Genomic DNA, 17895 nt, shown 5'->3' on the forward strand with positions numbered 1-17895 from the left:
TGGTTTTGCATTTCAAAAATAAAATCATAAAGCCAACACAGTGTATCTCTCCAATCCTATTATAAGAACACTTTTTTATTTGAATTAGCCCTAAGTTTTCTACGCATTAACAATACCACAGCTGATTTCTATATTTATCAATGAACCAATTGTATAATGATGAACAATTTCGCAATAAAATTACCACAGTTAGTGTGTAGGGTTTTCCAAATTAGCTGTATTAGCTGTTTATTATTCTTTGTTATTTTGTTTTCTAATTTTTATAGTGTTATTACATTGGTCACTTCGTTCATATATACAAATATTTAACAGAACAGCAGTTGAAAGAAGTTTGATAAAGGAACAAATACACCAAAGATTGTGTCACTTATTGTTGTTATATGAAGTTCTGAATGGGGTTTGTAGTATAAAGAATAATGGTAAAAAAAGGCAGAATAGATTACTTATAAAAAAAATTGAAAGAGAATAAAAGGCAAACATTAAGAAGAATAGGGTAAAATGGGGTTCTAAATATTATAACATGAATAAGGCATATTTGCAAAAAATAAGAATTCAGATAAACGGCCAAAACAAAATAATCATAAAAAATAGGACCACACATCCAGAATTTGATATAAAGTCATTTAGACAAAACGGCTGGCATTCGGTATATCGAGAAAAATAATCGATAAAGATAAGTAGCCTTTGTTATTGTCAAGTGCTGTGACGGGGTCAATCGCAAAGGAAATCTAAGCAGGGTCAATAAATTTATTGACTTATGACGAAAAATATTGAAAAATTCATACCTGTCTGTCATGGTGATTATTTGTATGATAACGATCAATATACTCGAAAAAATGAGATTAAAATATTGCCGTTTAACAAAACTAAAAACAAAAGATTACTCTCCATCATTTCAATGATATAAAACATGTTTACAAACTGCCTGATCAAAAGGTTGCCAAAGCAAAATACAAAAAGAGATAAAATACTAAGTGTAACCTCAGAAAAAGATTACTAAAGCAGAATTTTTTTGGGAACTTTTTGTCCTCAATGCTCTTCAACTTCGTACTTAGTTTGGCCCTTTTAACTTTTTGTGATTCGAGCGTCACTGATGAGTTTATTGGAAAGGAAACGTGCGTCTGGCGGAAATACAAAATTTCAGCCCAGTAGTCAGCACTTCTGTGTTGTATGAATTATCATTGATATGGTCAAAAATATAAATTTACTGTTTTCATATGTACTCGTTACACACGCAATCCTCATCAACCCTTTTGATTTTACTTACATGGTGTACATTGCATGCACCAATGTACGACAGAAGCGCGTTTCGTCTACATAAGACTAATCAGTGGCGCTCATATAAGTCAGACAACAGGATTGCCATATCTGTTACTTACAAACGCTTCTTTTTTAGTTTTGCCTCGCGAAAAGTCGATTATAATTTGGTACAAAATATTCTTCAAAATTGAGTTGTGATTTAAACTCAGCTCAGAGAAATGCTTAAAACGTTTATTTATCTGGCCCCTTAAATTTGAAATAAGAATTCTGAAAAAATATGAATCAATAAACACTATAATAATTTATTTCAGTTATGCATATGACTATTTTGTAACATATCAGTACGCATGGGTTTTAAATTGTGTTTTTAATATTTGCTTCAGGGCTTTTATAATCAGACATTTTACGCAAACATATTTCAAATGCCAAGAACATAGTTTTATATTAAGACAAACAGTTAGGAACATAACTTCCCTTGTGACTGGTGTAAAACGGAATGTTTTCTTTAAGGATGTAGTTTTAAGTTTCAAAGATGAATACAGTAAATAAATAGTAATACGTTATCACAGATATTGTCGAAATTTGAAAATTAAATACATGAAAAACGCATGCAAATTAAGTTATCTACGTACTAGACACAATAACAATGATTATCGCTATTTTACGAACTTTAATTTTGATCTTTATGACTGAAAATTTCCTTTCGCAGCGAAAGAGAGTGATATGAAAAAAAATTGCTAGAAACTTAGGGAACACATGCTGTTGTCGATGAAATTAATAACGTCTTCAAAGTCAAATTGCGATAAACAGATTATCATTATCAAGCGAGGAAATCAATCTTATTGACACAACGAACGATTATCTATATTTGTCGTTTCTCGTCGTATGATATTTTTCTGATGAAGTAAAATAATACTTGATAATATAGATTTTATCATTAACAATTTTCTGTTCTTCAACGTGTTATGTGTCAGGGTATATTCCATATTTTTCATGTCTTTATTTTCCTGTCATCAAGCCAGAAAACTGTGGGTAGGCTACAAAATAAGAATATTTGATATTAATCATAACTCATACATAATTTATTTTTATATTGTTATGAAACAATCTCTTTTACGTCAATATATTTTACAAATTTGAAATCAATACATACCACATTAGATTCTTTTTAAAAATTGAAAAAAAACGTTGTTTTTTCTTTTGTGATAAAAATGTTATTTGTTGAACTTAGTTTAAAATAAGTCTGTTTGAAAAATAAACCTTGTTTAAATTAAAAATTAAATTCGAAAAATTTATAATTTTTTATTTGCCTTATATTTTAGGCAAAATTGACCTATATGTATATGAACTCCCATGTTAACAATTACTTACGTTGCTCGCATTCACATCTCCGACAATGTGGTTCGTCATATTTTATACACGATGGTTCACAGTCGTGAGGCATTGGTGGACAATTGGCTGAAAAGTTTATACACATCTTATTGTATAACAACTACTAATTTACACGTGCAGTAAGAGTGTATTTTACAGTGTGTTCGAATATTTAATAAAGTACTACTTCTAAAAATGCCTATTCGACAGTTTATTTCCTTCTGTTTGTTGGCTGATAGCTTTTAATTTTTACTGTTTAATAGACTTCTAATAGAATCTTGGATCGGGTATTTTTGTTAATGTACTGTTTATTTAGTTATACAGTTAATTTGATTTAATTGCACTATTTGTTTGTTAGATATTTGAATAAATATCATCTTTTTGATAGCTTACATATATGTTTTTTTTTTTCGGGAACCCAATACAAGTGATTTGAGAATGATTTCACGACTTATTTAGAATAAATATATTAAAAATTCATATGGTTATTTAACAGTTACAGTTTAAATTTTTTAACCATCATACCGAACTAAAAGGTATATTTAGAAGGAGGGAAATTCATGACATTCGACTGAGTTGAAAACTATTCATTATTATATCAACCAAAGGAACGACTAAATTTTAAATATCATTTCCTGACTTAATACTGGTATATTTCGAATAAAACGGTGGTTGAAACCTGGCACATGTTTGTTGTTTTTTAATCCAACTCATATCACATTTCTTTTTTTTAAATTGAAAATGATTGATACATGTACGTCATATGCTTCATGTTATAATGTGTATTTGTTACAGCTCATGTCTTCGAGTGAACACATGTATATATATATTTCAACATCTCTAAGAATTCATAAAATATCGTATTGCCACAATGATACCTGAATTCATTCTTCCCGTAGATCCACCACCCGTCATCGCTGCAACTCCGCCGGAGAATGATCCACCTCCTCCAGAATATGACCCTCTGCCACCAGAATATGAGCTACCACCACCTGAATATGAGCTACTACCACCACTGGAATAGCCACTCCCTCCAGTTGTTCCACCACTGGATACAAGATGTCCGACAATTACTGAAACATTATAGTGTTTGTCTATACACATTAGATTCGTATATCAAAGTTAACCATACAATTACTAAATTTCATTCATCCGAATGTTATACAAAATAATTGCGTCAAGAAATTTGCGTTGATCATTTTTCAAGATATCTTAAGAATAGTTTGCATTGCTCTTTAACTATTCTGTTAGTGATTTGGAGACAGTTTATCCTTTATTCATTTTCTTAAGGTAGCACAAAAGAAAGATTTTATAACTTCAACTCCCAAGTTTGAAAATGCTATAACTTTCTTTGAAATGCTTGAAAATTTCAAAGATGTAGTTATCGATAGCTAACAGATTACTCTTTCAAATAAATTCAATGTTAGTATGATGCAACAATTATGTAATCAATTATAATGTTAACTGTGTCGAAAATATTTTTCCTCAAATTTCCACTTTCAATTGAAATTAGCTTCCTCATAAATATTCCTAGATGATTGATTTTATTATATGTTGTTCCTATGGCCATTGTCTACAAAAGAATGTCTCAGATTTCAGACAGAATGTATAGAACAAATTTTACACCTAATTTCCCATTATCTTCTTTTATGTTGTTTGATGTTCACACTAACTAGAGATTTATGAAAGAATGAAATACCATATGGACAATTTGAGACACTCTTTTGAAGCCCATGATGTGTTGATTAAGATTTCTGCATGGTTAAAGAGATGAAGGAGCTATATATATTCAAGTTAACTGAGCGAGATTTTGCCACTAATTACATAATAATTGACAAAATAATGATTGCATAATAAAAATACTGCATTGTTTTATCATCTATATATGCCCCTTTTATTATTGCGTATGCATTCATAAGAAAGTTACAGCATTTTGAAGGTTAGTGATTAGAAGTAAAAAAATCTTTGTATTGTGCTACCTTAACTGAACCAATTTCTAGTTACTAGCAGATACATACAAGTAATGTCGTGTTTCCCCATATATTTTGTTAAATTAAAATCGATTAAGGTGAACTTACAACTCTTTTGTGGTTGTTTTTCTCCACAATTATTACAAGTTGTTTGTGTCTGTGTAAGGTAAACTTTCTGTGGCTGTAGCTTTGGTTTAGTAATGTAAACTATTTGTTGTTGTGGCTTTGGTCTGTTGTACACAACTTGTGGTTTTGTCTCACACCCGTGGCATGTCTCTGTTTGAGTCTGTGTTATATAGACCACTTCTTGTGGTTGTGGTTTCTGTATGTACACGACTTGTGGCTTTGGTTTCTGATACTCAACTTGGGTACCACAATTTGTACATTCTGTCTGTGATTGTGGTTTCTGAACGTACACGGCCTGTGGCTTTGGTTTTTGATATACAATTTGAGTACCACAATTCGTACATTCAGTCTGCGGTTGTGGTTTTTGTACGTAAATGACTTGTTGTTGAGGTTTCTGATATACAACTTGGGTACCACAATCAGTGCATTCTGTATGAGGCTGTACGACAACGTATTGTTTCTGTGGTCTGACATAATGTTGTTTGTATCTATCTATATCATCACAGTCGACACAATCTACAGAAGATGTATTAAATAAAGTAACAATCTAGAAAAATTAAGATGTGAAAAACACATTCTAGAACATAAGATGTAAGACACATTCTACAAAGTACCAGATTTCAGACACATTTCTAAAAAATAAAAGATGTTAGACACATTTTAGAAAGTCCAAGATTTCAGTCCCATTCTAGAACATACACGATTTTAGAAACATTCTATAAAAAACAACTAGATGTTTCAACACATAATAGAAAGTACAAGATGTAAGACACCTTCCAGAAAATGAAAGATGTTAGACACAGTCTAAAATAAACAAGATGTTAGACATATTGTAGATAAAACAAGATGTTAGACAGAGTCTAAAATATACAATTTAGACACCATCTAGAAAATAAAAGATTGTAGACACAGTATAAAATATTCAAGATGTAAGACATATTCTAGAAATACAAGATTTTGGACACATTTTAGAAGTACAAGATTTCAGACGTATTCTTTAACATACAAGATGTTAGACATATTCTAGAATATACAAGATGTTTGACACATTCTAGAATATACAAGATGTTTGACACATTCTACAATATATAAGATGTTTGACACATTCTACAATATACAAGATGTTTGCCACATTCTAGAATATACAAGATGTTTTACACATTCTACAATATATAAGATGGTTGACACATTCTACAATATATAAGATGTTTTGACACATTCTACAATCTACAAGATGTTTGACACATTCTAGAATATATAAGATGTTTGACACATTCTAGAATATATAAGATGTTTGACACATTCTAGAACATATAATATGCTTAACACATTCTAAAATATACAGGATGTTAGACATTTTCTATAATAAACAAGATACATGTAGCAATTTCTAGAAAAAAACAATATGTTACGCAAATTCTAGAAAATGCAAGATGTAAGGGACATTTAAGAGAGTATAAGATGTAAGGGGACATTCGAAAATGGCATAAATACCAGTACTAAGCTAGTGTTGACTACGTGTGTACATGCGATATATTTTATATCTATATTGCCAATTGATAAGACAAGAGGATGGAAAGATATAAGCCTTTGCCGTTTCTTGTCTATTTTCATATGGGTTTGTTCAATCATAAGATCTATCTGGAATTTCTTATATACTGCAGCAGTAAACTTTCGAATACCCTTATCTACCAAATTATAATAATAATAAAGTGATAATTTGTTCAAAAGCAATTATATGACACGTCCGTTTTCGTCACATTTTTAGGATTTTTTTCTATAATTGTACTAATTTTTCATTAACCAAATACTAGTTTTGTATATATCTGTGATATAACCTGAATATAGAGAGCTATTAAACATTCACATTTCTACCTCTGCTTACAATCTGAATAAGGACACAACTGCACAGCAATATTACAATTAACTGTAACTTTACAAAGTTGAAAGTGTTTACATGTACCTGTGTTAACTAACTGGGTTTGAACAGCAATAAGACATTCACAGGTAGGACAACCGTCTATTCCACATTTGTATCCAAGTGTACAACTTCTGGGACAAGAGAAGGAACTAGTACACTGTATTTCCTGTGGTCTGATTACCTCTGTTACTTGAAGGCCTACAACTAATAAAACAGATAAGTGTGTATAAATCGACAGATGTACCGCGTGTTCGATATTTTTCTCATCTTCTCAGCATTGCTCTTCTTATGTCGGGTTAAAAAATGCATGCTACAATTACATATCTAATCAAGAATCTATACTGCTAATTAGGAAAAGATCGATATACTTTAACCACAACTCCTCTGAAACCGTTCACGCTCTTTTTTGCCTTGGCGCACGTTCAGTCGATGTACTGCCCGCGAAATCTATAGGTTGCATTTCTGTAAATATTGACAATGCAGTTTCCCATAGGAACTCCTTTTACGGCTAAAACTATACCACTTTTACTATGAAGTTTTGCAAATAATCTTATCCTAGAATTGAAAGTTCATATGCACCACATTTTTTTTCAAAGGTCAAAATATAGGGCTGTGCGGTATATTTTAAACGTTTATATGCCCTGAACGTCTCAGAGTTTAACTTACACTAATTTTCTTAACTACCCCTACATCGAATGAAAGGGTACCACAGATTTCAATGTAAACAATATGCACGTGTTTATTTACTGGTAACATTCCCAAGTTCTGTCTCTGCGATATGGAACACAGAGAGAATAACTGGGAACCAGTATGTAAACAAAATTAATTTTCTATGAATATTCAATTACTCCCCAAAAGAGGCGTGTTTTGAGCAACAGCTGTATTTACAAAGTGCAACCTATACAGACATTTATTCAAAAAGAAAACTCTCTAAAATCTGTTTTTCTCACATTAATACTCATTTATCAGAATTATAGTCTAAAAGAAATCACTGTGTATACTCTAAGTTGTTCTTTACTATCCTTTTATACCCCTCCCCTGTTTCAATTTTTTAAAGAATTTGAAAACAAGACTAATTATTGCCAGCTTACCCTATTTGCATATTTTCTGATAAAAAACGCCTAGAACCTGTTAAAAACTGTTTTGGTAACATATTGAAAGCATATCAGAATATTATAAATGTTGTTTAGCAGTCAATCATTACAACATTCAAGAGTATATAAAGTATCCAATACAGCCTCTGTCTCCAGTCCACATCTTACTGTATGCCTATTTGTCAATTAAAGAACACATTTTCTGCCTCAAATGGTCAATTTAGAATTCTTGTCACAAGTGTATCATCTGTAACCATATATCTGACACATTTAAGCTACTATATATACTAGAAGTGTTCAGACAAAGCCATATTTCCAATAGTTGTATGTATGCAGATATATACCAGTCTGAGATATAAATTCACTTAAAATGTTGTAGAGATGACTTCTTACATCTGATTTTTGCATAACTTCCAAGCATAGTTATTGTTTTCTATATCAAGAACTTTAAAATAAAAAAATCGTAGCATTTACAAGCTAAACTATTTGTTTAATGACCCAGGGAGTAGGCAATTTTCTATGTTTTTTGCCCCTGGGGCCTCAAATTTCATAAATCACTCTACTTTTTCTAGCAATTTTGAATATTTAGTACATATTCAGGATAGAACACACTATTGTAAGTTTTCTTGAGATATTTTGTTTTTCTAGCTTGTATTTATTATGACGTGGTGACAAAAAAGCCGATTTAGGTGTTGCGGCTTACTTTTGGGTTATCGAAAGGACACAAATACCCCATAAATAATATTCAGGAACATCTATGAGTTTCAATGACTGCGAAGAGTAAATATAAGCACTTCTTAACAATTTAACTGACAAATATGCAAATATTATGACTTAATTTTGTATCCAGGACTTAAAGTAAACTATGCATACTGTAAACTGTGAGTTTATACTGAGTCATCATATGTAAGGCCCAGGATTCTATCAATCTTCATTGAATATTTATTGAACTTCATATTTGAGTTAATTTCTTTAAAATCTATGAAATAAAGCAAATTTGGATAAATTCTGAAGGTTCCCCTTTTTCATCCTATATAGGTTGCATTTCTGTAAATATTGACAATGCAATTTCCCATGGGAACTCCTTTTACGGCTAAAACTTTTTCTATGAAGTTTTGCAAAAAAAATCTTATCCTAGAATCGAAAGTTCATATGCACCACAATTTTTTTCTAAGGTCAAAATATAGGGCTGTGCGGTATATTTTCAACGTTTATATACCCTGAACGTCTCAGAGTTTAAACTTACACTTATTTTCTTAACTACCTCTACCTCGAACGAAAGGTTACCACAGATTTCAATGTAAACAATATGCACAAAATTTTCTATAAATATTCAATTATTTCCCAAAAGAGGCGTGTTTTGACCAACAGCTGTATTTACAAAGTGCAACCTATAGACACTTTGTTTCAACACTTGCTGAATTTTACTGAGATTTCGCGGGTATCATTTAATCAGTTAAAATCGACAGGTCTTCTTGCAAGTACACGACATGTATTCATTAGACTTCTGTATAAACGAACGTAAAAAAAATAAAGATTGCGCTTCTTCAAAACTCTAGTTTGTACAAAATATAACATAAAATGTAATACGAAGCTTCGAATTGTAACCAGCCATATCTGAAATAATCTGCATACGATTGAGTTTGAAACATTATTTCCATCCGTATATGATTTCTACCATGAAACAGTTTTTATTTTTACAACGCCATAAAGCACAGAGGTTTGGCTAGCCAAAAAACCAGGATTAACACACCATTTTTCTTAAAATGTTCTGTACCAAGTCAAGAATATGGCAGTTGACTGTCCCTTTGGTATCTTTCGTCCCTCTTTTATCTGATAGTTCGTTTTTATGCATGTCACATTGATGTTTGTTTTTGTTGCACTTTCATGTTCTGTTTTTCGTTGGTTTTCTCTTATGGTTGATGTGTTTCTCTCGGTTTTAGTTTGTAATCCGAAATTGTTTTTTTTTAAATAGTACCTTGCGGATGAATACATTCACAAATTGGACAGCCATCAGTTCCACACTTGTATCCGACATTACACCCGTACTGACAGTTGAATGAACTGGTACACGTAAATGTGTTGACGATTGGTCTATAGGTTTGTACTTGAGTTGTGTATACATACTGTTGTACTTGTGGCTGAACTGAAAAATGTAAAAAAGCACTAAACTTCCAAATACACATTGAATCGATTTACAATTCGTAAGACCGGGTTTAATAAACTACAATAATATCGTATAAACTTTGGTTCTTTTGCAAAGGTTTGCGGCATCCTTAAGTTTAGGCACTTAAATGAAAATTATTGAACCATTAGGCTTTTATGTCTTACAATACAGCATAACAATTGTAATTTGTAAAAGATTAATGGCAACCTAAAGTTTTCAAAATTTAATACATTTACATACACGTTCTAAGGTTACAGGCGGATAAAGTCGGATAAAGGCAATGATTATACTTGTTAACCTATTTATATATAAACCTTTGAACACTAAATTTTGTATGTAAACCAGACGCGCGTTTCATCTACAAATGACTCATCAGTGACGTTCGAATCTACAAGAGTTTAAAAGTGCAAAATGAAGTACAAAGTTGAAGAGCATTGAGGACCAAAATTCCTAAAAAGTTTTGCCAAATACAGCTAAAGTAATCTAAAGCGTTGTTTCATATAATTTCCCAATACACGTGGTGTTATATGTTACAAATTACCATAGACATATTGTTTCTTTGGAGGACAAAAACATTCCCGGCATCCATCAGTTTGGACTGCACCCAACTGGTACCCGGTGTCACATGATTGTATGCATAGTTTCAGTGCAGTACATTCCTTCTGTTTCTGTACGACATATTTCACCTGGTTTGTTGATACCTGATTATTATTGTGAGTTGACGTAGAACCACCTGTTCCCCCACCATTATATCCTCCTCCGGTTCCTGTATATCCTCCTCCTGAAACACTTGGACCACCACCGGAACCTCCACTACCTGTATATCCACCGGACGTACCACTACCATATCCGTATCCTTAAATGAGGAGAAAATAATGGTTGGTAATGAGACAACACCACTTAAAATTAATGTATAAGACACTTTTCACCTTTGTGCTTCTTTTTTTTTCAATGTTATTATAAAACAATATTTGAAGTCGATAGCATACGCTTCTATGAAACTCTATTTCATACTGAAGGTAAATTATGCAACAGGAGAAGATCATATTGAGTATTGTTCTCTCCACTAGGTTATATAAATGAACTGTTATTGAAAAAAAATTATTTGTTCACCATTTCTACGTGATGTTTGAGGTCACTTCGAAATAATATTTGATCAAATTGACACACCATATTTTGTTTACCTGACCCGGATTCACAAGTACACGAACGGCATCCATCATGTCCAACAGGTCCTAAAGTGTAGGAATTTTTACATGATGACATACATAATATTTGTCCTAAACATTGCTTTTCTCCACTTCCGTTTCCGGTTGTTGAACTTCCTGTATGATAATTTCCTGTTGTTGACGACATGATAGATGACATCATATTGTTTTGGGGTAACGCCAATCCTGCAGCTTTTAAAAAAAAAGAAGAGCAGAAACATATCAATTCCGTTTACTAATAATAGCTCTTTCTGATAATTAAGTTAAACAATAACTCATGCCATATGTTTTGTATTAGAAAAAATCTGTTTCATATGTCATCGATACTCACTAAAGGAGACAAAGATGAAAAGAATAGGATTCTTTATATTATATTCAAAAGATGAAATCTATATTGTGATATTATATAAAGTATCCGCTGAAAAAGATTAAACATCTTATCTTATAGTTGTAAGACATGTCTGTATTTTTTAGTGACGGGAAAAGGCATGATTGTAGATGGCATTCACACTTTTTATTCCAGAAGATTCAAGAAAGTTCCTAAAACAGCAAATTGTGCTTTTCTATCTGATATTACATATACAAATAACGATGTCGGAGTGATCGTCATCAATCGAAATAAATCAGAATTAAAAGAAAATAACAAATACGCGGAAAACATAAGTTAAACATGTTAAATCAATATTAATTCGTTAACACTCCAGAATATATTAATAACATACCAGGACCACACGGACAGGAGTGACATCCCATTTCATCAACGATTAAGCACCACCGTGGGCAAACAATTTGATGACGTACACAGCCAAAACTTGAACCACTAAACATCGATGTGTGGCCGGGTGAATGTGGTCCTGACATAGCCGGATTATTAGAACGTCCACCTCCAGTCATTGGTCCTTGCATAGGACTGCCACCTCCGCCACTCATCATACTCCCCATTCCTGGACTAGACATTTGACCATGATGAAAAGGCCCTCCTCCTCCCATGGGACTTGATCCTCCATAACTTCCTCCAGGTCCACTAGGCATGCCCATTGATCCTCCAAAACCCCCGCCGGATCCACTAGGCATTCCCATCGGCATATTAAATCTTTTACTAGTTTTAGATCTTACTCGCTCAGGTCTTTGTTTCCGTGAGGTTTCTTTTGAAAAACAAACTGAAAATAATACAAATTGTAAATAAACGGGATTATATCGCATAGGTTATATAGCGTAAATAGGAATAACAAAGCACAAATATATTGCTGCTAATGATTTTCACGTTTAAGACGAATATAGCAAAACATGATAATCCTTATAGACTCTCACGGCGAAAAGATAAAGAAATATTCTGCAGTATTGGCTCCTCAAAAACAAACCATATTGGCATAAAATTCATTTGTTGACAAGTTGTATATGAAAAAAAGAAGACAGAAAATATTGGAAGTTCAGATTTATGAATCGTTTGCAATTGATAAGTGCAGTGCATATACTTTTTGCTATATTCTTATTTTTCACACTCATCATAAAAATGAACAATTTTACATTCCTTTTCTTTGTAAAAATCGAAAACAACACAATAATGTTCATAAATGATACGAACTTACCTGAAAGTATCAGACACAGTAAAAACAATCTGCATAAAAACATTATGTCAAAATAATAATAAAATATCCAATATTTAAATTTGTAAAGCTTTTAACGTGATTTTCAGGCAAATAATTTCATTTTCTCTGTAGTGGTCGTATCTAAATAACAATGATAATATAGATGATAGCATTTCACTTCTCCATAAAGGGAGATAACAACGTGTCTCACAAAGCAGATATGTTATTTCGCAGATATGGAGGTTGTGGCTAAAAAGGAAAAACATTGAAGCAGGTGTTCTGGTCTTTTGAGATATCGTTCAGAGAGAGAGAGAGTGAGAAAATTCTATATATACAATTAACTCAGAATGTGTATGTTGTTAATAGGGTGAAAGATATATTTATAGTATATGGGGAGGGGATGAGTCTTACATTGGAGATAGTGTGTCTTCATTCGGAAGATATGGCTGTTGTGACTAAAAATTAAAGAGATTTGGAGGCAGATGATTTTTGTCATTTACATACTATAGATACAAGATTGTCGGACACCTATCTTTTTTTTTTGTTACAATACAAGTGTGGACACAGATCAGTGTGGATAGTATGTTTGGATGTTTGACAGTGTCTTATGACAAAAGGAGTTCTGTTTTTCCTATATGGTGTTATTAACTGAGTTGCACGGTGACAACAAATCTGAGCATAAGCAGTGTTATTTATTTAATATTTTTGTATGTTCAAGACAGGCATGGGGGAGACAGTAATTACATTAGTTACAAAATGATTATGATAGAACATGCTCCTACATCTTTGATTTTGGATACATTTTGTAGCTAGGAGAGCAACACATAATAGGTTAATTTTTTCACGTGTTTTTTTTCTAAATTGGAGATGATATCTAGATTTGAGAACATGATATAAGGAGTCTATAACCCAGTGGTTGTCGTTTATTTATGTGTTACATATTAGTTTTTTTTGTTTATTTTTTTAACATAAATAAGGCCATTAGTTTTCTCGTTTGAATTGTTTTATATTGTCATTTCGGGGCCTTTTATAGCTAATAAGGCGGTATTGGCTTTACTCATTGTTTATGGCTGTACAGTGACCTGTAGTTGTTAATTTCTGTGTCGATTTGGTCTCTTGTGGAGAATTGTCTCATTGGCAATCATACCACATCTTTTTTATATGTACTGTATTTGCTTACTATTGGTATGGTTCTATTTATATTACTTTGTTGTGGATCGTCAGTATCATTAGTAAATGTGTTGGCTAAGATGTCGAATTGGTTCCTCAGATTAGAATACATTTATTGGTTTCAAGTAATGACAATGCTTGACATGATGATTGGGGCTAAATGAGATAGGAAGTAAACCTCTGTGCTGATTTATATAAATTCTTTAATTATATCTCTTCCATAGCTGGTCGAAGCAAAGACAAATTTTTACCAATATGAAAATGATTTCACCAAAAGAATCTTTGTGAGCATGCCCCAAAGACTCATAACTGCTCCAAAAGTAATCTGATAGAATTGCAAGCATGTCAAGCAGATATTATCAACATCTACTTAATTAGTCTTAATAAGTCTAAATATCTAAAAATCTATAGTATTCAAAAGGTATTGCAAAATTATTCCTTTTCATTTTTTGTTTTGTTATATGGATACAAATATAAGTGATACATATACAATATTTGTTGTGGTATGAAAGTGTAGTAATTAACATAAATTTAACTGTAACAATGTTAATTCACACAAATTAAGAAATAAATAAATGAATGGAACAGATGCTCCGCAGGGCGCAACTTTATACCACTACAGAGGTCGAACCCTGAACAGTTGGGGCTAGTATGGACACAACATTCAAGCTGGATACAGCTCTGTATTTGGATTGTGATTAAATAGTTGACACAGCTTAGGTTTCTGACACAGAATGAATGTGGTCTAATTAACTTAAAATATTTTTTTTTCTTTTGTGCAATTCACCAAGCTGTTGAATATTAATCCTTTCAAAACAAAATTACTTAAAGTTATTTTCTTTTTAATTTCTGAAATCTGAAATGAGAAAAATTCCCCTCCCCTTGTCCCCCAATTTTTCCCCCTCCCCTTTCCCTTATTCCAACCAGATGATCCACAGGGAGCATCTTTATACGACTGCAGAGGTCGAACCCTTAAGAGTTGTGGCAAGTATGGACACAACATTTAAGCTTGATACAGCTCTAAATTTGGATTGTGATTAAATAGTTGACACAACATATGTATCTGACACAGAATGATTGTGGTCTAAGAACTTCAACTTAAAAAAATTAAATTGGACATTTACCTATTATGGTCCAATATCCAAAATCTAAATACATGGTAAAATTCAGCATATCATTGAACCCCAAGAATTCAATTTTTGATGAAATCAAATAATGTTTAATTTAAACCCTTTAGACTTCAATGTGGACCAATTTGATAACCGGGCCAAAATATTAAAAATCTAAATACACGGCTAGATTCAGCATATTGAAGAACCCCATATATTCAACTTTTGTTGAAATGAAACAAAGTTCAATTTTAGACCCTATGAACCATAATGTAGACCAATTTGAAAACGGGACAATACTGAGCAATTGAATATTTCTGGCTATTGGCAATACTGTGCAATTGAAAATTTCTTGCTATTGCGCAATATTGTGCAATTAGATATTGCTTGCTATTGCGCAATACTGTGCAATTAAAGATTTCTTGCTTTTGCACAATACTGTACAATTGAAGATTTCTTGCTATTGTGCAATACTGTGCAATTGAACATTTCTTGCTATTACACAATACTGTGCAATTGAAGATTTCTTGCTATTGCAGAATACTGTGCAATTGAAAAATTCTTGCTATTGCACAATACATAGTATAATAATTTTGGACCCCGATTTGGACCAACTTGAAAACTGGGCCCATATCAAAAATCTAAGAACATGTTAAGACTCACCAAATCAAAGAACCCCAAGAATTCAATTTTTGTTAAAATCAAACAAAGTTTAATTTAGCCCCTAATTCCTTGGGACCAACACCCCCAAAATCAATTCAAACCTTCCTTTTGTGGTCATAAACCTTTATAGATTTCTATTAACTAACACTAAAGTTATTGTTCAAAAACCAAGAAAAATGCTTATTTGGGACCTATTTTGGGTCCCTCAATCCTTAACTGTTTGAACTAAAACTACCAAAATTAATCCCAACCTTCCTTTTGCGGCCATAGACCTTATAATAAAATATCATAGCTTTCTGTTTACTAATACCTAAGTTATAGAGCAAGAACCAAGGAAAATGCTAATTTGGTCCCTTTTTGGTCCCTTATTCCTAAACTGACGAGACCAAAACACCCAAAATCAATCCCAACCATCCTTTCATGGTCATTAACCTTGTGTTTAAATTTCATATATTTCTATTTACTTTTACTTAAGTTAGAGTGTGAAAACCAAATGTCTTCGGACAAAGACGATGACACCAACGTGATACCAATATACAACCAAAATATTTTCATGTTTTGCGGTCGTATGATCTCAAATCAAATTTCTAATGGAGTTTGCAACAATAATTATTCAACTACTCATTTAAATACATCATAAAGTATTAAAATATAAATTGTCATACAGTCATGGGGATGATGTTCCCTCTAGCATATATAATATATAAAGGTATATGAATCAAGAACTGTAAAAGTGAAGCTGCCAAAAATTGAACTTAACTGAGTTTAGAGGTAATAAGCATTATATACACATTTCACTAAATTTAGTTGAGACAATCTTAAGAAACTAAATAGTTCTTCATTTTTTTCCATTTGTAAAAGGGAATAACCCTAGAATGATAATCAAAGTGCTTGTAATCACTGAATGGTTATTAAAGACTGCTTTAATTTATCAGTTAGTAGTAAAGTGAATTTTGCATTGTACATTGTATATAGCATTAATTTGAGTTGATTCAACTACTATTCTGGACAGAGAAAGATAACTCCAATTTTCAAAGAAGATTTCATAAAGCATTGGTTTACTTACAATACAAGTTAGAGAGAGCAAATATTCCTGTCGCTTTTACAAATTTCGTTCGTCGAATTAAAATGTAATTCGAGACAAAATAGTAGTCATTGGTAGTTAAGTCAAAATTGCACATTTGACATGCTTTGTGAATGATAAATTGAATGTCAATGAAGAATGTTTCAAAAGGAAATAAATGTTCGAAAGTCACAATACCTATATTCTAACATGATTAAGTTGGTTGGGCTAAGGATTTAACTTTCAAGCCATTTTATTTAAAACAAAACACAAAAAAAAATGAATTTCAAAATCTCTCACAATTTGGATAGTATATATTCAGACTTTTTTTCAATTTGTTGATTGTTTGACTTTAAGCCATTTGGAACATCTACAGATTATCATGAGACTTCAATGAGAACTAGAGTAATGATTTAAATCATTTTTAGCGTGTTACGAAAGTGTTGAAAAAAGAAGGGCGAATGAAATCAGAAGGACAGTCAAACTCATAGATAAAAAATAAACTGACACCTCATGGCAAAAAAAACCAGAAAGACACAAACATACAAATAGTAGTACACAAGAGACAACATAGATAATTAAACACAAACGGGGGTGATCTCAGGTACTCCGCGGAAGGGTAAATAGATAATGATTCACATGATGAACGTAAAGTCTGTACAAACACCGGTCTGTTATTGGAGACTCTTATGTTTTTAAAATAAAAGTGCATGTCGTTAGGGTTGAGTCACAGTGACATTAACCCTACTTTACCGTTTATTTATAGTTCTCTAACATTTTATCAACTAGTAACTAGAAACTACTGTAATTATTCTATTTTAGTTATAATACAAGTGTTTGTAATAATGCAGAACAGTATACTTTGTATTCGTATTTTTCTTCCTTTATCATTTGAAATGACAATAGGTCACGTGTCTTACGCCTCCTGCGGTTTTTCCAATTTCATATGACAATGCAATAATTTAATTTGCTACAAATTAGTCTTTATTTTTAAAATTCATTTTTTAACAATTTCAATTCAATTTCATGTATATACACACGCACACATTTAAAGCCAAACAATTTTTAAAACAATACATCAAAGACAATTATGAAATGTTAAAGGTCCTCGGAAGTTCAGTACGAATATCTGTTAGACTAGTTTCAAGTCACAAGTATTAGATACCTAGAGAAGAGAACAGGGG

General features: G+C 32.0%; 1 protein-coding gene across 1 annotated transcript; it reads right to left on the reverse strand.

Moving 5' to 3' along the window:
- Positions 1-1750: 1750 nt before the first annotated feature.
- Positions 1751-12837, reverse strand: LOC134718497 (uncharacterized). The gene is made up of 10 exons (XM_063581073.1): positions 12707-12837; positions 11840-12277; positions 11094-11309; positions 10451-10765; positions 9721-9888; positions 6691-6852; positions 4710-5243; positions 3510-3704; positions 2632-2718; positions 1751-2297 (listed from the first exon to the last, which is right to left on the reverse strand). The coding sequence occupies exons 1-10, from the start codon at positions 12747-12749 to the stop codon at positions 2260-2262; spliced, it is 2196 nt and encodes a 731-aa protein (XP_063437143.1). The 5' UTR covers positions 12750-12837; the 3' UTR covers positions 1751-2259.
- Between the last annotated feature and the right edge of the window lie 5058 nt (positions 12838-17895).

Source organism: Mytilus trossulus, chromosome 5 (assembly GCF_036588685.1).
Source record: "Mytilus trossulus isolate FHL-02 chromosome 5, PNRI_Mtr1.1.1.hap1, whole genome shotgun sequence".
NCBI lineage: Eukaryota > Metazoa > Mollusca > Bivalvia > Mytilida > Mytilidae > Mytilus > Mytilus trossulus.

Excerpts from the sequence above, each read along its gene's own strand:
- LOC134718497 (XM_063581073.1), bottom strand. The coding sequence starts at position 12,749 with ATGTTTTTATGCAGATTGTTTTTACTGTGTCTGATACTTTCAG. Across the intron at positions 6,853-9,720 it reads TGAATGTATTCATCCGCAAG|TTGTAGGCCTTCAAGTAACA; the intron begins GTACTATTTAAA and ends CTGTTTTATTAG. Across the intron at positions 2,298-2,631 it reads GAGATGTGAATGCGAGCAAC|CCTACCCACAGTTTTCTGGC; the intron begins GTAAGTAATTGT and ends CTTATTTTGTAG.